This window comes from Hemicordylus capensis, chromosome 5 (genome assembly GCF_027244095.1).
Source record: "Hemicordylus capensis ecotype Gifberg chromosome 5, rHemCap1.1.pri, whole genome shotgun sequence".
Taxonomy (NCBI): Eukaryota; Metazoa; Chordata; class Lepidosauria; order Squamata; family Cordylidae; genus Hemicordylus; species Hemicordylus capensis.
The window spans coordinates 166635424-166660024 of NC_069661.1; the positions used below are offsets into that span (position 1 = coordinate 166635424).

Here is a 24601-nt window from a genome sequence, read left to right on the forward strand (position 1 = left end):
AGCAGAGGCACTGGGAGGTTCCAAAGGAGACACAGGAATCGAGGCCATCCAAGGCTTCAGACCTTTCACCTCTAACAACCAACCACACAAAAAACATTGACTGTCTATGCGTTGGGATGGCGGCGGGGGGGGAAGACTTTTTCTTTTCTCCCTCACTTGGATGTCTACCACGCAGGACCAGTAGGTCATAGACCCTGTTTCCCACAGATACTCGCTAGAGTTCATTTCTACTTTCCCAGACTCCTTCATGATTTCACCACTGTCCCACAATCAAACCAAATGTCAACTGATGGCTCAGGCAATCCATCATCTTCTCCAGATTTGGGCGATCGAAGCCATTCCCTCCACAGAAAGATGCTTCGACATTTACTCTCTTTTAATCCTGGTGCCAAAAAAAAGGTGGATCCTGGAGGGCTGTCCTGGATCTCAAACGACTGAACAAGTGCATAAAGAAAAGGAAGTTCAGGATGGAGTCATTACATACTATCAAAGAGGCCATCCTCCCCAACAACTTCCTGGCATCAGTTGACCTTATAGAGGCATACCTCCACATTCCTATCATTCCCCAGCACAGGAAGTTACCAACAGAATCCAAAAGGAACATAAACTGGCTAGAGCTCAGGGCAACAAGACTTGCCCTACTGGAATTCACCCACCTCCTTCAGGACAATCTTCTCTTATTCAGCACAGACAAATTCACTACCAGAGCCCATATCAATCGACAGGGCGTCACAAGGTCCAGAACCTTAATGTCCAAAATTATCTTCCAGTGAGCGGAGACCTGCCTTCTCTAAATGTGGAACACCTCAGCGAGATAGAAAATGAATAGGCAGATTGGCTCAGCTGCCAACTGATGCACCCGGTGGAATGGAGAATCCATCCCAATGTCTTCAAACAACTTACCCTCCATCTCAGCACACCACTAGTAGATTTTTTGCCTCTGCCTACAATCATCAGCTCCCACAGTTCTTCACTTGTTTCCATTCCCAGATAGAGGAAGTGACCAACTTCCTCAAGGCCCTCTGGCTCCGCATCCTTCTGTATGCCTTCCCTCCGATGGCCATCATCACCAAGGTCATCAGAAAGATGGTTGTAGAGTTAGTCCAGTTTATTCTGATCGTGCCTCTCTGGTAGGGATGTGCACGGAACCGTTGGGGCCGGTTATAACTTTAAGGGTGGGGTAGGGTGCACTCCCCTCCCCCAGCTGCATTTTCCCCACTGGCCAAGGTTTCCCCGCTGGTGCTCTCTGTAAAACCGGTCAAGTAGGGTGGCAACATACCACCCTGTCTTCTCCTCAGACCTCAAGTTACAGGAAGTAACCCCGATGCGCACATGTCATGTGCATGCCCCCACATTTGCAATAGCGAGCATGACATGGGCGTGCATGCACCTGGGTTACTTCCAGTCACTTCCAGCCTGAGGAGAGGACAGGGTGACGGAGGCACGTTGTCACAGTGCTGGACCGGAGAGCGCCAGTGGGGAAAATATGGAGGGGAGTAAGTGCACCCTCCCCTGCCCTTAAGGTTATCCCCTCCACCTTCAAACTGGCCGAACTGCCGGGTGTTTGAACCTGTTTGAAGGCCCGTAAAAGGGCCTCCGAGCAGGTTTGTGCACATCCCTGCTCACTGGCCCAGGAGGCTGTGGTTTTCTGACTTAATCCATCTCTCCACCTGACCTCCACGGTGTCTCCATCGTTGAAAGGATCTCCTCTCTCAAGGACCCATTCTTCACCCGGTGCCAGGGTGACTCCAACTCTGAGCTTGGACATAGAACGTTCAGGATTAGCAGTTAAGGGCTATTTGAGTCAAGTACAGGATATCATATTAGCATCTTGCCATCCTTCCACCCAATGAATCTATCAAGTCACCTGAGCAGTTTTTTCCAGGTGGACCCACAGAAAGCAGCTGGACCCACTCTCGACCAGAGTTCCCGAGATTCTATCCTTTCTCCAAGCTGGTTTGGGTCTCCGGCTCCACCAAAATGCACTCAAAAGACAAGCCTCAGCCATGCTCAACATCTCAGGCCCAGGTATCTTGCCCCTTCTCCCGTTTACTAAGGGGCGCATCCAATTTGCCCCCCTATTCAATGTTTTCCCCTCCTCAAGCTTGAATAAAGTCCTCAATATTGTCACCCAGTCCCCATTCGAGCCCTTGTCCACCATCAGTCTAAAACCTCTCTCCTACAAAGTCCTGTTTTGAGTGGCTATTACTTCCACCCGCAGGGTCTCGGAGCTCAGTGCTCTATCTGTCCTCAAGGAGCTGTGTCTCTTCCAGCCAAATACTGTCATTCTTGGATTAGACCCCACCCTTCCTTTTCAAGATCAACTCGACATTCTACCGGTTGCAACACATAGTTCTCCCTGCCTTCTGGACCGCTCCAGTCCACCGAAGAAAAAAGATGTGGCACAAACCCGACATCTGCAGGGCCCTTTGTGCTTACATCAAGCGCACTGAACAATTCTGCAAATCAGACATGCTGTTCATCGCTTTCCACCCTCTTCTCGGGGCCTTAAAGTATCTAAGTTGACTTTGGCTAGATGGCTTACAGAATGCATCAGACTCGTGTATAAGATACTAAACCTTCCTGTTCCAGACGGAGTCACTGCGCATTTCACCCATAGTGCCTCGGCTGCTTTTTCTGCATCCCCTGCTGGACATTTGTAAAGTGGCATTGTGGTCCTCAATCACTGCATTCATCTGACACTACAAGATCCCTTCCTTCTCAGCATCTCAGGCAGCTTTTGGGCGATGAGTGTTACAACAAGTTGTATAGTACATCTTCCTCCCACAATCCTTCCGCTTGGGCACGTCCCATATATGATGAGCTCCAGCACAGGGGGAAAAGGAATATTGGTCTTACCATGAAGGGTTCTTTTTCCCCTGTGTCTGGAGCTCATCATGCCCACCTGGATGTACTCTTGTCATTTATTCTTCTGCATTCCTCCCTTCTGGTTGGATAGGATGTCTTTTGATACTGTGTGGGTGGAATCAGCTCCTAGGGTACTCAGTACTAGTTATATCCCTTCCTCTTTTTTTGGCATTTCTATTTGTGATGTCTTTTTTTTATTCAGCCTTTTCCTTTCACTGTCAACTCTCCAGATAGCTCTCTCCTCTCAAGGCCGCTCTTCTCTACAGGCCCAGAACTTGAGTATGGGCACCTCCCGGTGGCAGGAAGTTCTCTTCAAACTTCAGTCCTGTCTCTTGAGCATGCTCAGTCTGCAACCCATATATGATGAGCTCCAGACACAGGGGGGAAAAAACCCTTCACGGTAAGACCAATGTTCCTTTCTGTTTTGTCCTTCAGTAAACTATTCCCGGGGTGGTTAACACAGACTATTAAAAATCATCATAAAAACTATACAAAATATAACAGGTAAAAACTAGCAATATTAAAACTTTCTCCTCAAAAGTTAAAAGGCCTGGAAAAATTAAAAAATGGTTTCCTGTCACTGAAAAGACAGAGTAGCCTCCAAATGAACCTTCCTGGGGGAAGACTTCCACAAAACAGATTTCTACAAGCAAGAAATCCATTCCCCAATCATCACCCACTTCACCTCTGACAGGGGGGGCTTCCAAAGATGACACCAGTACATAGGCAGGTAGATGTGGCATTTCTTCAGGTACCCGGGTCCATAAAGTGGGGGAAAGGAAAGGTTGTGCCGTTGAGTCAGTGTTTACTCCTGGTGACCACAGAGCCATCTTGGTAGAATACAGGAGGGGTTTACCATTGCCATCTCCCGTGCAGAATGAGATGATGCCTTTCAGCACCTTCCTATATCGCTGTGGCCCGATATAGGAGTTTCCCATATTCTGGGAAACACACCCGCGGCGATTCAAACCGACAGCCTCTTGCTCTCTAGGCCAGTTACTTCTCCACTGCGCCATTAGGTGGCTGCACCCAGGTCCATACAGTACTTTAAAGATGGGCACCAATGCTTTGAATTGTATTTGGGGGAAATTGCCAGAGGAGCTCTTGCAGCACCCTTGAGACGTGTTCCTAGTCCTGGTTAGTAGGCTGGCAGTTGTATGTTCAGTTGCTGTTCTAGTCAGTCTTCAAAGGCAGCCCCACATAATGAATTTCAATACTTTGCTCTGGAGCTTGCCAAATAGTGGCCAGGCTATCTCTGTAATTAAGCCACAGACTGGGTAGGAAAAGTTGGGAAGACTTAAATTGAGTTTATCCATTGTGTGTTGGTCCATGATGGGGTTCTGTGTTAAATGGGGATCAGTGTGGTGTTCTACTGACAATGGTTGCAAAAAAAAAAAAAAATCTTATGAGAAACAGGTAGAAGTTGTGCTCCAGTCACTTCACATCTATAATCGGTTAGTGTCTCTGGTCCCAGGTAAAATTCAAAGTGCTGCTTGTTGCCTTTAAAGTTTGTATGACCACATACTTAAGGACTGCCTTCGCCTATGTATACCTGCCTGGATCCTAAGATGTTCATCTCAGTTCTATTCTACTGCTTCACTGTGTGCACAGATCTGACTTGCTGGGATGAGTCCCTTTCAGAAGTGAAATTCCCTATTAGAGGGGCTCTGGCAACAAGTCCCCCACACATAAAACTCATTTGTTCAGGCTGGCTTTTAATTGAAAAAAATTTAATTAGTTAGAAAATCTTATGCTAGTTTTATGTGTGTGTGCTGCTGGTGGTGGTTGTTGTTTTGTTAGTCTTTGTTATAATTGAATTTCTTGTTCTATACAATATTTTGAGGTCATTCACCCAATCAAAAACTGGGTTCACAAAAACTGTGTTCTGTGTTTGGGAGCTGTGTGTGCTCCCAATTTTCAGTTGTGTGGAACCAAGGTAAGAGCAAATTCTAGGTAGCTTTTCCTCCTGCCTTGCTTCCACACAATCACTTCTACCCAGTGGTCCCTCTAATTTTTTTTCATCTCTTTGCGGCAGTATCAAGGCAATGTTAGTGCACCTGCATTCAAAATGGGGCCTTCCTGATTCAACCAGAGCAGGATCTAAAATGAACTGTGCAGACATCCAAAAACTTGTGAGCGTGTGCACACCTTAGAGGGAACAGTGCTTATCTTGTAGATTCAATAAAACCAACCTCCGTAACTTGTTGGAAGGCCTGGCAATAAAAAGGTCTTCACCTGGAGTTATAAAAACATCAGACTTGGTATATATCTATGTAAACTGCTTTGGGAACTTTTGTTGAAAATCAGTCCATAAATATTCATAGTAGTCGTCACAGTAGTAGTAATTCAGGAGGGTGATCCATTTCTGGGATGCCACAAATGACAGCCCTCTCTGGTAGTCAGAGAGGTATCTCAATACAATATGAAGATACATACAGTTTGAGCAGGCTCATGTGGAAGAAGATAGTTCTTGTTGTGGCCAAGTAGCAGTGTTTAGCCTAAGTTTTGAATGTCTGCCTGAACCATACAGTTACATATTGTCAATGGACTGGGAAATTGACTATGTGCTGTAACAAAATAACTTGGTAATGGTAGACTTAAACATACTGGAAGGCAGCTCATAAGTCACAGTCAATGCAAAATAGCAAAAACCTAAATGAAAGACGTAACTGCTGTTTTTTAAAATCACTTTTGATAAAACTCTTTTTAAATGCCCAGGTGTATGTTTGTCAGTCTAATGCCTTGGCCAAAAGAATGGAATCCAAGTGCAGATATAATTTTACTGATTAGTTGACTACTATACCAGGCCTTGACACACTTTCTTTGGATCCAAGAGCCAGCCTACAAATTTGGGAGCCAGACACTGGACACTTGACAAAATTATCTTACACTGTGGAGCAGAAGGATAAATGACCTCTCATACCATTTACAAGTAACATACTCGGAACAGAAACTGGGCTGCTTGGAACAAATAAAGGTTTTATTAAATAATTCCACCTCTGAATATCTAAGCCTAGATGCTGCTGTTAAATTTCTAGGCACCATAACTGGGTTTTTGGGTTTTGTCAAGCCCTGTACTATGCTATCTATTTTCCCTTTTTCTATAAGGCTAGAGACTTTTTTTTCTTCAAATAAAAGCTGGATGAAGGGCCTAAAATAAAACTGAAGAGTTTTCTCCGCCCCACTTTCTGTGACTGATTCGAATTGTCTGCTGATTTGATTGTGGCCAGACAACTGCACTCAGTTTCATGGGATTATGTAAGTGGTATGGAGAGGAGAGCTGGTCTTGTGGTAGCAAGCATGACTTGTCCCCATAGCTAAGCAGGGTCTGCCCTGGTTGCATCTGAATGGGACTTGATGTGTGAGCACTGCAAGATATTCCCCTCAGGGGATGAAGCCGCTCTGGGAAGAGCAGAAGGTTTCAAGTTCCCTCTCTGGCTTCTCCAAGATAGGGCTAAGAGAGATTCCTGCCTGCAACCTTGGAGAAGCCACTGCCAATCTGTGAAGACAATACTGAGCTAGATAGACCAATGGTCTGACTCAGTATATGGCAGTTTCCTATGTTCCCTGTTTCTCTAACTGTTCCATTTAAAAGAAAACCAGAGTGAGACCTGCAGAAGTTGGGGTGCCTCCTTCCTGTGTAAAGGTAAAGTGTGCCATCAAGTCAATTTCGACTCCTGGTGCCCACAGAGCCCTGTGGTTGTCTTTGGTAGAATACAGGAGGGGTTTACCATTGCCTCATCCCATGCAGTATGAGATGGTGCCTTTCAGCATCTTCGTATATTGCTTCTGCCTGATATAGTAGCAATGGGGATTCGAACCGGCAACCTTCTGCTTGTTAATCAAGCATTTCCCTGCTGTACCACTTAAGGTGACGATCCTTCCTGTGTACATTCTCTTAATTTATAGCAGCCAACACCCTGCTCTACTTTCAGATTTAAAAATGGATAAGCAGATTTTATAATAATAATAATTATTATTATTATTATTACATTTATATCCCGCTCTTCCTCCAAGGAGCCCAAAGCGGTGTACTACATACTTGAGTTTCTCTTTCTCAACAACCCTGTGAAGTAGATTAGGCTGAGAGAGAAGTGACTGGCCCAGAGTCACCCAGCTAGTATCATGGCTGAATAGGGATTTGAACTCAGGTCTCCCCGGTCCTAGTCTAGCACTCTAACCACTACACCACGCTGGCTCTCTTTTAAAATGGATGTTTTGTCATCTTAGGTTCTATATTTATTTTTATTTCATGTATCTAAAGTCTTAAAACTGCTTTCCTTGACATTCAGGAATAAAACTTCCAAGAACTAATGTCTTGAGTATTGTTTTCATACATATACTTTTGTAGAATATTGCTAGTTCGTATTGTATTAACTTCTTACAATTGTTTAGATCTTGATTTCATTCTTTTATAATCTTTTATGTTAACCTGTTTGGGTGTTAGTACAAATCTGCCTCTTTATTACAGTTTTAATAAACTAACAGTTTAAGTACTTGACCATTCTTGGACAACATTTGACCAGCGTGTGATTGGTGAAATAATCAACAATGGTCTGTCATAGGTTTGTGGGGGGGTTTTAATTTTAAAAAAAAAATACTTACCTGTCAAGAATACCATACTCTAGAACCCAGCCAGATTAGTGGCTGTTTCAAGGCATAAGGAAGATCAGTAGTTTTCACAGATGCTACTAAACATTCTAAAATTATGAGAAACATCTTTGACTTCTTATAAATTGTTTAAAAAAATCTTGGAGAAGGCCAAGCAGAATTCAAAATAAGAGGAGTGCTACTAGCACATCTAAGTAGAGTTGTTAATATTCCATTATTGCCATTTGGAGTAAACAGGTCTTTATAACAAAAGATAAAAGTCCTGAGAGACTGCGTAACTGAACCCTAAAATGCAATCAAGGCAAGCTCCAAGACAGATAATTAAATTTGGCATGGCAGAGCTATTCTGTTTTGGTGTTCCACCTGAAGAGCAACTTTCCAACTCATGTCTCTCATCTCTCAATAAAGATTTTAATAATTTCTTCTTCACTAGGGCATCTGAGAAATAAAAGTAGTCTTTGTTTCTAAATGCATGTGCACCCTTTGGATGTGGGATCATGGTGGCAAGGCCTAATCTGAACTGCCCTGAAGTTATGTCCGTCCTTGTGCCTGTGCTTATGTTTAAGTCCCTTTCCCTAAAGCTGAATCACTGGACTGCTGAGTCACCATCTTTATCTGAAATCACTATCCTTGAGTGATTCTGTGTGTGGGCTTGCCAGTCAGATCTGCAGTTCAAGACTGCCTTGGACCTCCACCACCCTTGGTCCTTCACTGAATCACTGAGGTCAGAATTAGAGGTGTGCATGAATTGGATTTTGCAATTTGATTCAAGCTTGAATTGAATCATAAAATCCTAGAACCAATTATTCCAAACATCAGCCAAGCCAGCTCTTTCAACAAATCAACCTCAAATTGATTAAAGTGATTTAGCCATGGGCAACTGAGAATACCTCATTGTCCTTCATGGATAGGTCCAAGAGACACCAATGTGGGTTGGGTGGTAGGGCATGATGGGTGCTTCCCACGAGTGACTTTTAACAAATTTTTAACCTTCCTCCCAAAAAATATTTAATTGCCCACTTGGTCATTCTTTTTGTGGGTTGGGTAGTAGGAAGCGCCCATGCCTTACCACCCAACCCACTTTGGTGTCCCTAGGACCTATCCATGGGGAGCAATGGGGTGTTTTGAGTTTCCCATTTTTCTCTATGGCTGAAACAAACTGCACTCACAGATTACACATGGCAAGTTTTGCACTGCAATTTTTTTTTGTGTCCCTGCCTTGCAAAACACTGCAGATTAGAACCACATAGTTAAAGGAATCTGTCCCTCCCAACACAGAACACCACACATTTTTTCAAACACAGTCCAAAACTAGTCAGAATCGCTGATACAAAATCCACTGCAAGCTGCAGTAACATCATTGGCACAAGTTGCTCTCTCACACAATTTTGATTCCTTACTTCCTAGCATTGCAGCAGCTGCCACAGCAGTACCCTTCGCAGCAAGCATAGCCATAAGTTCAACTAGAACATCTTCAGCCCCATTTCGACTGAGTACACATTACAATGCAGATATTAGAGCAGTGAGTGAAGCACAAGTTAGTCCCAAGGCTAGACATGGGGCTCATCTCAAAGCAGTCACCAATAAAATATTACTTACCGCTGAGCTGCCACTGTCCATTTCTCACCACAACACCATCTCACGAACAGACCAAACCACCACTCAAGGAAGGAAGGAAGGCACCCAAGTTCTGCCTTTGTCAATCTGAAATCCAGCAAAACCAGATAGTTAATAATATAGCAGCAATAGCACATCCTATTATACTCAGTGTTGAGAAAAGAAAACCACAAAATCAAACCTTCCTCCTCTCCTGATGCCCCTTCAAGGGCTCTCTCTCTCTCTCTCTCTCTCTCTCTCTCTCTCTCTCTCTCTCTCTCTCTGTCTGTCTGCCACCCCTCCTCAGGCCCTTTGAAAACATTTTGAAATCCTCCTCCTATTTTTTGTTCCCCATCTCTCCTCCCTCCTCCAGCCAATGGGGGCACAGTTGCCCATGACTTGATTTGTATGATAACAAGCAAACCAAGAAGCAAGGAGATCTCAGACCAATTGGAAGCCAATGTCAGAAAACCAGTAATCAAGCGGGGAAGCCTGCCAGAATGGTGCTCGAATCAGGGCCAATTTGTGTTTGAATCAGGCCCTTTATTTTAAAGGCATTTCATTTTAAGTTCAAATAACTCAAAACTCAAAAGGCCCAATTCAAGATCAAGTCTATTTTAACTTGAATCGATCTGCACATCTCTTGTCAGGATCATTGCGCTTGTGATTCATTTGTAACGTGGCAGGTAGATGGTGTGTATCAGCCTAATTAGACACAAAAATACTGTGCGTGAGTGCTCTCCTGGCTTTGAAAGTTGGTTGCTAGTCCACTGACCTTAGTGCCCATTTGGCACCCCACTATGTTCCTGACTCCCACCATGGCAATATCTTTACAAATAGGATCCTTTAACCTTGCAGATGAGAGCCACCCTCTTGGTGTCCCTCTCAAGATAGCAGACAGTAGGAAAGATATTGAGTTATATTTTTCTTCCCCTTTCTGTTAGGTCCCCGTGTTTGTTTGGGCAACCAGTTGTGAGACTCTTCATACTTCAGAATTGTGGATGCCATTGCTTTGGCTGCATGCATGTTGGCCACTCTATTCCATTGTAAAATAGAAAGCTTACTAGCCAACCCCGCACAGAGCATCTGTGTGCTCTTCAGGGCTGGCAGTTACCTCTCCCCCCACTTCTGCCCCAGTCTCCGGCCGCCTCCGTGGCTGGGCCCAGGCTGCCGAGCTGAGTGCTGCCTCTGCGGCTGAGCCTGCAGCCGCTGCTTACCTCCACAGCTGGGCCCACCACCGCCTCTGGCCTCCTGGGTGCGCCTCAGCCAATCAGCTGGGTGCTGGGATGCACATTCCAAGGCACACCCAGGAGAATTAAATATATAGATTTTTTTCTTATGAAAGGACAACTAGTAAAGACTGATAAAGATCTGAACTTTATCCGGTCTTTATCCAGATCAGTTGCTATTCGGAGAACAAACATAAATCTTTGGCCAACTTGGTATGCTGGTTGTTGAGTGCTTGGTGATCTGTTGAATCATTATATTGACAGTTAAAGCTCGTGATCAGAGTTGAGGCACTTAGCAGAACTCATATACCATATTTACCCACATCTAAGCTAAGGTTTTTCTCCCAATTTCCCGGTAAGTATGGGGTGTGGGAGTCATCTTTCTTTTGGATTGATACAGATATAACCTATATATCTCCTACTTTTAAAAAGGCATCACATTCAGACTCTTGTTCTGTTCGGGTAAATACAGTGTGTACACTTTGAAATAAGTGATGTGGAATAATGCTGGATTGAAAATTTTTCACAGTATAATGGAAATTTTTCTAAATTACATATACAGTAGAAACAAGAATAGTATCTGTCGAATAAAATGTTTTTAAAATTGGGATAAGTCAGATCATGTATCAAAGGTACTTCAGTATATTTGAAGGTAAATGTTCTATATTAAGTGGAAATTTCTGCTAAACAGTCATTGCATTTTTGATAACAACTTTGAGAAATTTTAAGAACAAGTTAAATATTCATTTTTTGCAGAACTTCAGTTTCATGTGCTAGATATTAGAGATAACTAGCTGAAAGCTTTTCAAAGATTTGAAGATGTTAGTTTCCCAATATCGAATCTAGTTCTTTTGAAAAATATTGGCACATTTGCTCTTGCAGCATTATAATGCCATAATTGATAGTTTAAAAAAAAACACCAAAAAAACCCACCTAAAGTTCTATTCTCAAAAGAAATTGTATTTGTGGTGTTTGGAATACTGTATCCAGCTTTTATGTATATCTCTCAAAGCAATCTGAGTAGAATGTGTTCAGTGGAAGTTTAAGAATCTGTGTTTAGTTGTCATAATTTGGAATTTGTCTGATTTTCAGATGTCTTATTCATGTTGGCTGCTCTAGTTCTTCAGATGGTAAGCCTGTTCTGAATAAATCAAAAGTTCTGCCAGTAGTGTTCAGACTTCCATGAACCTTGAAATAGGAATACAAATAGCGTATGGTATCTAGTGTTGCAGAACTAGAGTTGTAATGAAGCCTATAAATTGTAGTCTAGCAAATGTTTGAGTTTTTCAGAACAGAAGCAAATATAATAAGCAGAGGCACCCATCCAGATGCATGCAAACATCCAGATGCCCTCTCAGCTCTGGTACCTTGAAAATGGCTCCATATACAGTGCTTTGGAGCAAGAAACAGGCTTCTCCTATGTGTGTGACTGAGCCCCATTTGACTTCTTTAGTTTCTAATCATAACCAGCAGCCCCTTACTGGTGCAATGGCTCTCAAATTAGAAGCTACAATGTCCAGGTAGGCTTGAGCCCTGACATCTTTTATGTAACCTTTGTCTGGATCTGGGTAGAAGAGGGAGAGTGAAACACAAGGTATTTTCTCTCATTGGTGGTCCCAGGTCTAGCATTCTTTCCTTCCAAACTGCTTCTTAATCTTTGCAGGTATTTTTTTGTACCCATGGTAATAAAGAATACTTCACCAAAACAGTACGTGTGTTTGTTGTTAACTTGAGCCTGTGACTCTGCATGACAAATTCTATCTCTAAATATTACTGTTCGTGAAGGTCTGAAAGGAAAGTATCTTATATCCTGCACAGATCTTTGTAGAATTTTATTGTAGAGTAATATTAGCTAGTACCTTATACAGTGTGCAAGCTAAGCATGTAGTTTGAACAACTGCATGCTGCCATACTTCTTGTCATACTTCTTGTCATAAAGAGAGACCATAAACAGATAAGAGGGGGAAATGCGTTTCAGAAGTATTTGAAGAATTCCATTCTGGATTAGGATTGCTATCCTCCCCATGCCAGATAGTGAGGTTAGATGTTCTTACCACATTTTTCACCTGCTTCAGGTCTATGACTTGCGAGACTAACAGCTGCAACTAAATTCATTACTGAAAATTGTTGTACAATTGCCATTGTTCTTTAAGCTTTGTAGCGCTTTATTAGGAATGCTTGGTTTACCTAAGAACCCTAGCTGAGCTAGATAGACTTGTCCTCTAAACAGGACATTTTCACTAAATATTGCTGGAGGTCAGCTTCTAACTATTGGTTCTTGGCTGCATTAAATCCTGTGTGTGTCAAATCCCCATGAAGCCTTGCTCCCCAGTAGTAGCAGGCTGAGTTGGGCTTGTAGAATCTTTTGAATGAAGGTCACCAAACTATTACTGACAAGAATATATTAGTCTGAAAATAGCATACAGTTTTAACAGATAAATGCAGCAGTCTTTTCCCTTGTGTGTGTTCTAGGTGATGCCTGGTTAAGAATTGTACAAAGGAAACCAAACAACCCAACGTGACTAGAACAGTAGAAAAAAAGTACTCAAACCATCAACTTAACTCCCACAATTAATTTATCTGGTAGACTTATCAGAGCCAAAGTGGCTTGCACACTAAACATCACAAAGTACATCAAAATGTAACAAGGAATCTTCCCCCAGATGAAGAATTGTGGCATTTAAGATTTAAGAATTGTGGCATTGACCAAAACGGACATTGTTTTCTGATACCGGGGAGGGACTAGGGGTGCCTTTCATATAGTAGGACAATGAGCTCTAAGCCTTAATGTACTTTTCTTCTTTTCAGACAATGTGTTCTGCAGTTATTCAGATTTATGCAGCAGATCGCAATGCCATGTGGTCAAAGAAGTGCTGTGGTGTCGCCTGCCTTGTAAAAGACAATCCACAAAGGTCTTATTTTATCAGAATATTTGATATCAAGGTAAGGATCTCTTCTTCTTTCCAGTTCTTATATAGAGTCATGGTGCTGATATGAAAAGGTAAATGGATTGCATATACCTAGAAGCAACTGCTATCTATGTGTGTCAACTATTAAACTCTATAGAAACAGAAATGAATGTGTAGTGCATGTTACAACATAAGAAACAGATTCCTCATGGTTCCAAAGAGAGATGTGGACGAGAGAGAGAGAGAGAGAGAGAACCATGTGCAAAGCCAGAACTTGACTTCTTGATGACTGCAAACTTTCTCATTGTTGAACAGACAAGCTGATGCACACTTCAAAAGGTTCCATATCCATTCATCAAGAACTGCTAAAGTAAATCTCACATGTTCTCCTTGTACACTCATCCCATCTCTGAAGAATCTTGGCCATATTTGTTCAAACAACCTCTGTGCTAATCCATGACATTGTTGTGAGCGATGAATGTCGGGACTGTGTAAAGTGTGTGTAGTTGTAGCACATTTCCATATCTTATTGGAACTTACTGCTCTCCTCAAGATAGCCCTACCACTTTGCTTTTCAAGGAGATAGCAACAGAGTCTGATAGGAATCTGAGGTGCAGATACTACTACAACAAATACTTATATACCACTTTTCAACAAAAGTTTGTAAATTGGTTTACATAGAAAAGAAATAAATAAATAAGATGGCTCCCTGTCCCCAAAGGGGCTCACAATCTAAAATATGTGAGAGGGTGCAAGAAATTTGGTTTTTGTTAACTTGTAGACAACTCATCAGAATGTGGCTATAATTGCTTTATTTCAATATCTGTATCTCGTTTTTTTTTTTTTTTCCAGGATGGAAAGCAATTATGGGAACAAGAATTGTATAATAACTTTGTATATAATACTCCTAGAGCTTATTTTCATACCTTTGCTGGAGATGTAAGTTTTTTCACTGTGTTATATATTTCTTGTATACTTCAGAAACTTTTGTGCTTTCTCCTAAAATACTCATAGGTATACTCACCACGGAGCCACCTAATGGCACAGTAGGGAAGTAACCTGCCTAGAAAGCAGGAGGCTGTTGGTTCAAATCCCCGCTGGTGTGTTTCCCAGAATATGAGAAACTCCTATATCGATTAGCAGCGATATAGAAAGTTGCTGAAAGGCATCATCTCATATGGCATGGGAGATGGCAATAGTAAAGCCCTCCTGTATTCTACCAAAGAAAACCCCATGGCTCTGTGGTTGCCAGGAGTTGACACCGACTTGACAGCACAGCTTTACCTTTATACTCACCTCACATCATCCTCATGTGAGGTGCAGCATGAGGTAATGGATGAAATCCTGTCCCATAATGGGGGGACCTGGCAGCCACAAATCCTTGCTCACCAAGGCTTGCCAGACTTGTTGATCCCTGTACCTGAAACACCATCCATTTTAATTGTCCAATTAGGTGGTAGTATGGGTTGTGCAATTTCAAATTATTTCTTATTTCTATTTGAAACCTTACTTTAAACTAATTCAACAGGGCCTAGCACAGGTAGAAAGGCAATTTTGTTTGCTCACTGTGGGCTCCCTGATTCTACCAATATCCTTTCATTTACTGTAGCCCCCCATGTCATATCAAAGGCCATTCCATGGGCTCCTTGACACTCAGGAGCAGCTTTTGGAGGAGGTGCAGGAGCCTGCAGTGGGAAATGGGAAGCAGGAAAGCCCCATTGCAACAAGTGAAGTTCTGCTCACTTATTTTTGGATTCAAGCCACTGTGTTCAGTTGGCTTAAATACAATCCAGAAAAATTCAGTTGGCTTAAATACAATCCAGAAAAATGTTCACTACATCTAATTACTATTAAAGACAATAAAATTTTACTGACGATTTAGTGGCACTTTAGTCCATCCAGCCTGCTTCAGACTGTATAGAATATGCATGTTTTTGTACAGCTTCTTTTAAAATTCATGCAATTATTATTCTTCAGACATGCCAGGTGGGTCTTAATTTTGCTAATGAAGAAGAAGCTAAAAAATTCCAGAAGACAATAACAGATTTACTTGGACGACGACAACGAAAATCTGGTAAATACAGTTTTCCAACATTATTGATCTGTGTCTAATGTCCAGAGTGAAAATGTCCTGAGGTATAACACAATTATCCTACTCCTTTAAAAAGCTAGTTGGTAGGTGGTGCTGGATACTGAGAGAATTGAGTTAACTTTTGTGTACTTAAAAAGAAACAGATATTAGGATGACCTGTCTTTTCATTCTTGGCTGCTGTGGAGTAACTGGGCTAATAAATTATAGGCCTGTGTGTCAGAATGTCAGATTCTGACATGTGTGCCATGCTCCAGTGCTGCATAAACAGGTACTCCCAGTGCAGTCAGCTCTGTACATTACCTGCCATTTCTGGTCCTGGAGAAGATTCTTCCTATGGAACTGGAGTCCACAGTGATGAGCTCACAAGGGAGTGTCAGGAATGTGTAGAGGGATTCCTAGGAACCATAGTTATTTGGGAAACCTTCCCCAATTTCACATAAAAGCCCACCTCCTTTTTCCAGAAATGGCTGGCTCACCTCCACGTGGAATTGAGGATGTGGTGGAGATATGCATTTGTTGGAATCAGTCACACAGGCCTAATAAGCTGCCTTATACCAAGTCAGACCATTGGTCCATCTAGCTCAGTATTATCTAGATGGCAAATAAGATGGCTGGCAGCAGTTTCTCCAAGGTTGCAGGCAGGAGTTTCTCTCATCCCTAATTTGGAGGTGCCAGGGAAGGAACTTGGAACCTTCTGCATGCAAGCATGCAGATGCTCTTCCCAGAGCAGCTCAATCCCCCCCCCCCAGAAAATACCCTATAGTGCTCATGTGTAATCTCCCATTCAAATCTGACCCAGGGCAGACTGTGCTAAGCAAAATTCACCAATTTCAATTGACAATTGACCACAGGACCAGTTCTCCTCCCCTCTCAGAATCTCAATCATATGGATTGTTATGAAATACTACTGTGCATTAACTAATAAGGAATTACATATTCACAACTTGAAGCATTCAAGAAGTAGGCCAAATATATGGGGAGGTGCATGCACAGAGTCATTAACAACAAATATGTGTGGATTGGATCATCTACACAAGGCTATTAATGTCAATACAATTTCATTCCTAGTTCATGATGGGATTGAAGCCCTAAATATTATTTTTGTTAACGTAATGAAGTACCTGTTGGCAACCAGCTGTTCCTCTTTGCCAGTTTGCACAATACATATTTGTGCACACAAATAATCCCAATCTTCCCTAGTTCATGTGTATTTTTGGAGAGAAAATATATTAACTGGAAAATCACAGATGCAGCTGGAAAAATGCAGTCAGTGGAATTGCTGCCAACAACCTATTAGCTTCCATTTTTTTATATATGCATCTTTTTTTTATGTGATGTTACTGAAGTTGCTAATTACTTTCTTTGGTATACAAAGTTGTTTAGCTCATACATCTTGACTGTATTGCAAATAATATTTCAGAAGTTATCTGGCTTGGAATCTAAACAAGTTTCTGCACATGCATGTTCAGTGGACCACGTATGTACAGACATTCTTTAGTGATAACCCCTTGCTCTCAGTGAAATTAATTGATTTGCTGTGACTATGTGACCAGATGACCTGACTAAGTATACTAATAATTAATAATAATAATCTGTATTTGTTAGTTGCCCCATAACAAATGGTTATCCGGGTGGCTCACAAAATTTAAAAAAACACCATCCAATAAAAGCATATAAAACATGAGACAAATTACAACACTACAAAAAATACAAACTACAATACAAAACATTTTAAAACTTGTTTTAAAAAATCAATTTTAAAAATATTTTAAAAACCTGAGTGAATAGAAAGGCTGTAGTAGCCTTTTGCTTGATTAGTATCTTGCAGTTTTTGTGAGGAGGAGGTGGTAAATTTCCAGGAGTCTTTCCCTCATTTGGTAGTGTGGAGTGAGTGCAGAATAGGTAAAACTCAACTACAGTTTTGGGGGACAATGCAATAATACACATGTGTGTGTCACAGTCCGTGCTCATGAAATTACAAGTTGAAATTGTGAGGTGTTTCTCCCCCCCCCCCGACATTTAAACACACACAGGTGAGGGGTGATTTTGTTTTGTTTTTTCATTTAAGTACCAGATCTTTTCCAAACAGAGCCAGGGAGAGCTCATTCACCCTAGAACCTATCAGACACTTGATGTTCACTCATATAGACAAAGCAATGTGTTGTGCAAACCGGCTCTCATTTTTGCAACCTACTCAAACTCAAAACTATGTGCAAAACATGTTGGTGTCTGGTCATGATTTGAATGTAGCTGTGGCAATTACCATGACTGAGAGAGTCAGTCTCTCTCTCTCCTCCCGCCCTCCCACTTAAAGAGTATAATTTATGCAGTACAGATGTAAGAGATATTAAAACATCAGCAATTACAGATCTGGTAGTAAGGGATACTCAAGGGTGCTTCATCTAGTTTTTCTTGAAACAAAGTAGATGTTGCTCTTGACTTAGGATTTAATGTTAAAATTCTGTCTGTTCTTTGGTACCATTTATCAAAATTTTTGTAAATGTTTACATTTGGAAAGTGTAGTAAGAGATGTTCTTGCCTATTCTGTCTTTTTGGAGGCAGTTTTTACACTTGGTGTCTGCATTTCTATACCCATGTGTTAGTTATTGGTTTCTCTTCCTGTGCTTTATTGTTAATTGTCTTTTCAGAAATTTTATCTCTATATAAAGGCAATCGGTGTTAGGCTGGTGATAACTGCTGCTGTAGCTGACAGCAGTTCCACTTTTGGTGTAATGCTATTGATTGTGCATGTTGAAATCTTGTTGATACCAAAATGTGTCTTATAAAAAAGATCAACACAAGCATCGGTCTCTTCTTTTCCTTTGCTTTCTGTAATATTGTGCAGAAAGCAGAGGAAGAAAGGCGACGTAGGCTTACGTCGATCTTTCTTACAAGAGACATTGTGGTAACAAGATGGATGCTTCCTTCTACAGTGACTTTAACCACCAGTTTTTATGCATGCACAGGCAATCTAAGAGACTTGATTTTCTTTGAAAATGTTCTTCACTAGAAATTTGCATTGTTTAGCCACCAGATGGAGTGCTAAGTCTATATGATAATAACGGAAGTAATTTTTGCCACTATAGAATAAAATGTTGTGACAGTTCCCATAAGACAGCAATGTGTAATTTCATTTGCAGTATGATTGAACGCAGCTGATAATGTGTTCAGTCTTGTTGACAGGCAATTCTAAGATGCTTAGGGTTTGAGATCTCAGACTGGAATCTATACTTAGGTGCTGTATGATACCAAGGCCTGTTTCTTGCAGCTGATGCAATAAATCTCATGAATAGGCTTAAAAGATTTCTAGTGTATGGTTCTTTCTAAAAAATGACAACTTCTAACTTCACAATTCCTTAATAAATGATAAATATGGCAATGGATAACTGTCAGGTATTTGTAGTTAATTAAGGGGCTTGCACACTTGGAATTGAAGTGCTAAACAGGGCCCATTAACAGTGAGGAAATGGGGGTGAAAACGCTTTGCATATCCACCTGGAAATAAAGGAAGTAAATTAATGTTAGCATGCATAGTTCAGTTGAAATGAAAACAAAGCTAAGTTTAAATTGTGCCCACTATTTTAGCATAACCATGACTACCTGCTTTATTTCTCTGTAGCTAACAGTTCTTCGAAGGATCCTATACTGACCTTTGTATTGCTTTGACTGAAGTGTAAAATATATAAATGATTACAGTATTCAATTTCAACAAGTTTTATTAGTGTTGAAACACAAAACCATTTTAAAGTTCAAATAAGATTTTAGGTGGCTTGACTTTTATATTCAAAATGAATATCAGTATAATGCTCCATATTTTGGAATGGAACAGGCGATACTATATTCGAGATTTTAAAAATAGGTAGAAGTATAATGTCTTGCATTTATACAATTCCATTCTACATTATACCATGCACTCTAGTACTTTCTTTTAAACATAATTCCTCCAAACTTTGAGCACATACATCATTAGTATAATTGCCCTTAGGTCTAAAATCTCAGTTTGGTTAAATGTGCCAATTGTTAAATATAATTCACATTTTGTTGCTTCCAGAAATTCTTGCACATCAAAATTCCCTCCTTTAATGCGGGGGTGGGGGGATATGCTTTAATAGTTCTAGAAATTACCCCATTGTGGATGACAAGCTAAATGTAATTATTTCTTTCAAAATTTAGCAACTAGAACTTTGGTCAATCAATCAGTCTCTTTATTTCGGTCAGCGACCAGCATAAGATTAAAACAAATGTAAAAGAGAGGACAATCAAACTTCTATTGCAAACAATAACACCAGATAAATTTTAAAAAGTCCTCCTCAGCATAGATCAGGATACTAAAAATACCACTAAAATAATTGGAGATAAAAGAGTCAGCAGTATTTCCTACTCATGAGACTTTTACACAAAATCAAAACTCAACCAGTTGCCTTCTCGACTCCTAAATCTGAGGGGGGTTAAACAATTCAGGAGCTCTGAAAAATATTGTCATTAAATTTACAGCTGATATACAGGTGATACCAGTACCTGCGTGCCCACCTGCAGCTAGCCACATTATGGCTACAAGTGGCTCTGGTCTTAGATCCATCGCCTATTTTCCCATTACTGATAGTTTGCTGCTTTCTCAGAATTGCATACAGTCAATCTTATTTTTACCCCTTGAAATGCTGAGAAATCATGTTAGGGGAAAATTCAAAGCAAAGTGTCCTGGACTTTGACTTCTTCAGTCTTGCTTTTAAGAAGTATGGCGTCTTGCTTTTAAGAAGTATGGCGTCTTGAAACAAGTTCTCTTTTGGAATAGCACTGTGAATTGTGATTTACATTGATAGCTAGAATTCTGGCTAAGCCAGTATTCAAGTTAGACCAACAGCAATCATGCTGGGAGATTATTTTGGAGATTTGAGGTCATCCTCAGGCCATTGAAGGAAACTTAAAACCAGTTGCTAAAATTAAGGAAAGTTGGGTTAAAATTAAGGAAAGTTGGGTTAGCTTTTTCTTTTCAACAATAACTTGTTGCAGGGTTAGAAATGTTACTGGACTAGTTTTGTTCACATATGACAGGTCTCTGAAGAAATTTTTTTTTAAGTGTTCTAACATTCAACTTAATGCATGAATTGAATGATTGTGTGTGTGTTTTTTTTCCCCTTTGACAGAGAAAAGGAGAGATCTTCCAAATGGTAAGATTTTGCTTGCAGTAACTATGAATTATCACCTTTCTCTTTAAGTCTTTCACTTGTCTCTTAGCTTTAACTCATCACTCATCCTAAAAAAATGTCATTGCCTGCTATTGGTATTTCAATATGCATAATCATAAAACTTATGATTGGCAATGGGACTACTCAAAAAGACCATGAGAATAGTACAAAAAGAGCCACAAAGACAATGGGATATAGAGGGTAAAGATCAGTGATGATCTTAGCATGTGATGATTTCAATGAAATGGCTTTCTGCAGCTTTCCCCCTGATTTTGACATGCTGATGTCTGCATAATTCACTCAAATGTCTCAGCTACAAGTCTTGAGCCCCTCAGAAGAATTGTCATTTGATTTTGATCAGAAATTATTTTTGGATGGTGTGTGTGTGTAAAAATCAAATGTTATGTTTGTCACATAGGTGCTGTAGATGTCCTCAGTTACTTTAAAACAAAACCATCTTTTCAATAGAAGGCTTGCTTAATGTTGCATAGCAAAAATGCAGGATTAAACAAATTGGCATTAATGGTTATGTAAAATGCATTAGCCTGTAATTTCCTGGGATTTGTGTTTTTATTCTTGTTGTTAATGGAAAAGTCTCTTCAAAGTGGAAGCAGTTAGCTGTGGTTTTACTGACCCTCCCTCATAATAGTTGGGATGAAAATGGGGATTTATCAGAATTAGTTTTAAAAGGCTCACCAGGAATCACATGGCCCACTTTCATTTTAACACATGAGCTGGAATACGATGTAGTCTGCAGCAGACTGCCCTCCACCAAACAAAAACTGAATATATAGGATTTACAAATACTGCCATGTTTTGTACTACTTTTTCGGGAAACCCTTCTGAGGATATGGCTGATATAAATATTAGTGGATGCTTAGGGCCCCTCTATTGTCAAGTTCTTCCTAATGATGAACTTCATAGGCCCCTTTCATCTTCGCTAATTGAACTATCTACAGCTGATGGGGAAGGTGCTTGTGTTATGATGGGGAAGATTTTGTTGGATATTAATATGGCAGTGTTAGAAGAAGACAGAAATTCATTAGATGATTCATGCATTCCTCGTGGACACGCAAAGTCAAATACGAATGGTAAGCATGGTTTTTGATAGGGTGAAAGCTGCTTCTGCATAGAGGTTCTGTTGGCTGTGAAAGGCTAAGATGTGTTAATAGCTAGTATAAATTTGTCTTGCACATTAAGAATAGTCTAACATGGTGGTTTCTATATATTCTTAGAATGAGACAAAATCTGAAGCTATGCAAGATTGCAATATGGAAATGTTCTAGTAGGTTGATTACTAAATTTAAATTAACTGTTGCTTGTATTACAAGTCTTCATGTACATAGTAGTCTGTGCAGCAGAAATTCTATCGTCTTGGAGCATCTTTGACCCTGGAGTTCTTCCTCTTGGATATCTTGTCCCAGAAGCTTGCTTTTCTAAAATACCTAAGAACTTCATTTGTTAGGATTTTTTGTTAGACGCTAGAAAGAGGGCTTATATAGTTGTGTAGCTAGATGAGTATGGTCAAAGTCCTGCTTATTAATTTTTCTAGGTTTGAAAAAATGAGGTTGTAGGAACGACATTGTCTATATTGAGTTTGGTTTAAGACATAGTATCTATTGTTTGGATCCACATGGTTCCAGATCTTCTATCAAGGAAAAAGGCATACTTTTTCACATTTTATAATTGCAACAACTCTGTGGTAAAATTGGTATAGTATGTAGTAAAGTTCAGTATGACACTGCAGTCGTCTAACCATTTCCATGTGTGTGCGCGCACGCACATGCATGTCCTGTCTGTCTTTTCCCCCTCCCCCATTCTCTTTGCTGGTGGGCCAGTATAGTTTTACATATCCAGTCCCCTCCCTCCCTCCCTTTATTGCATTTATATCTTGCTCTTCCTCCAAGGAGCCCAGAGTGGTGTACATGGTTATGTTTGTCCTCACAACAACCCTGTAAGGTAGGTTAGGCTGAGGACTATACATGGAATACTGCAAGACTTCTATTTCATGAAGCCAGAATCTGAAAATCTTCAGTAGAGAGAGATGTGACTGTTACATGATATTTGAGTCCTAATCCAATACTCTGTATGCCTCCCTATTAATATCTCAAGCTATACAGAAACACATACACTGCACTGCTTGACATAGATCTGTTGGTGCTAATCCTGTATGTATTATATTCAGATTTCAATGCTTCACTGTTTTTAGTAATAACTTGTGGAATAAAATGCAGCAGCTAGTTGCCTTAGCAACACACTATAAACATGTAACCCAGGGTTCAGCTCTGTATTATAGCTTCTAATAATATTAAATCTTGCAAGATGTTCTATTAGATAAAACATCCTTCCCTGGATATTTTGGAACTAATGCCACTTCCTCAACTTAAACTCCGATCTACAGACATCTGAGGACCACTATATATTTTGCTCTCTTTAAACATGAGTATAGTGAAAACCCATGTATACTGTCATACATGAAGACAACACTTGGCATTTTCTGTTGTACATGAATGAGGAACAAGCTGCCAGTTGTGATTCCCATCACACATGTGTTTGGAAAAGTAGGTTAGAGTGCACCATTCACACATGTGGCAACTAGGTTCTTTTATTACATCAGTGCTGGAAAACATCACAGATTAACATAGTGGGTTTGTTATTTGCCAAGAAAAAAAATGCTAATTTAAATTATTTTCTGTTTGTAGATGCTTCCTAAATAAGAGGGAAGGGGGGAATCTGTGCAAATCACCTTCTCCCTCCCACCTGGCAAACAGAACTGCATTCCATTCATGGAATACATAGCTAGGATACAACCCAATGATTTAACATGCTTCATTCTGATAACCAGGCTTTCCAAAGTTTCCTCTTACCCAGATTAGAGCTTTCTTCAAAATATTCCTAAATAGAGTAGTCAATAACAGTTTTTTGTTGATAGATCTGGTTGTTAGCAACACTAGAAAGTGCTTTTTCGCAGTGTTATTCTACTTTAGACTGCCCTTTGTCATAGAACAAGCTGTCTCCTTCCCACCTATCCCCCTTAACATGGAAAAATGGCTCCAAGTGTTCTCCATAATCAGTAATAGATCAGTGTTTTCCATGAAATGTCCATTTTTAAGCTTATATACATCAGAATAATAAAGTAGAGTACTGACTCTTGGGTCAGTTGTAGAGATTAGTAGTTACTAGACATAAAATAAGAAATGGTTATTCAGTGGATGAAAATCTTTTGGCCTAAAAATTAAAAACAAAACTATCTCTTTTGTATCCACCTTGTATGTGAAGTGGTCAAAAGGAGAGCAACACAAATTAGGTAAATGTAGATGAGGAGTGTGTGTGTGCGTTGCAGGGTTCACTTAGTTTCCAGCAGTGACAGTGGAAAGTGTTGTATGCATTATATACATATTTTGAATTTTATAGACTTCATTTCTACATGAATAGCGTGGCTATATAGATAGGATTATTTAAGAGTAAGAAGTAGTGTTTCCAAAAAGTACAACTGGCATTTAATATTCCACTCACTTCTGCTATATTAAGTGGGGGACAAGAATTTTAGAACTGGGACGTTTTCTCTGAGAAATCTATTAAACAGATTTGTGAACTGAAATTGAGTAAAAGCTTTCAGTGCTGCATTTGGAACTCAAGTTACTATACAGAAAAGCTGGTATACTTAACTGAAACATAAGTATGAAATATATGTATGTGTTTGTGTTTTTTTAAAATAAGAGAAAAAGATATTGATGTACAGTAAATGGTCTGACTTCAAGCTGTGTCACACTCCTGGCAATACACAACTAAAATCTTACTGGAATGTAGCTTTGTTGTTGAAACTTTCTCACCTGATTCCATAATAATGGATTAACTCACAAAACATGGATCTCAGAGTCCAAGAAGCACAAGAGAGCAGGCCAAATTAATGAACAGTCTTTGTTTGTACTCTTACAGGTCCAAGTCTACCAATGGCAACAGTTGACATAAAAAACCCAGAAATCACCACTAATAGATTTTATAGTTCACAAGTCAACAACATTTCATATACCAAAGAGAAGAAAAAAGGAAAAGCGAAAAAGAAGAGATTGACAAAGGCAGATATTGGAACTCCAAGCAATTTCCAGT

General features: G+C 40.3%; 1 protein-coding gene across 4 annotated transcripts in view; it reads left to right on the forward strand.

The window, feature by feature from the left end:
• The window catches only part of WASL (WASP like actin nucleation promoting factor), a 49948-nt gene that overhangs the window by 14436 nt on the left and 10911 nt on the right, over positions 1-24601 (forward strand). For all 4 annotated transcript variants that reach the window (XM_053255828.1, XM_053255829.1, XM_053255830.1 and 1 more), the window contains exons 2-6: positions 13113-13247; positions 14066-14152; positions 15191-15287; positions 20450-20473; positions 24431-24599. In XM_053255828.1, the coding sequence (XP_053111803.1) occupies positions 13113-13247; positions 14066-14152; positions 15191-15287; positions 20450-20473; positions 24431-24599 (512 nt within the window). The remainder of the gene's footprint in view (positions 1-13112; positions 13248-14065; positions 14153-15190; positions 15288-20449; positions 20474-24430; positions 24600-24601) is intronic.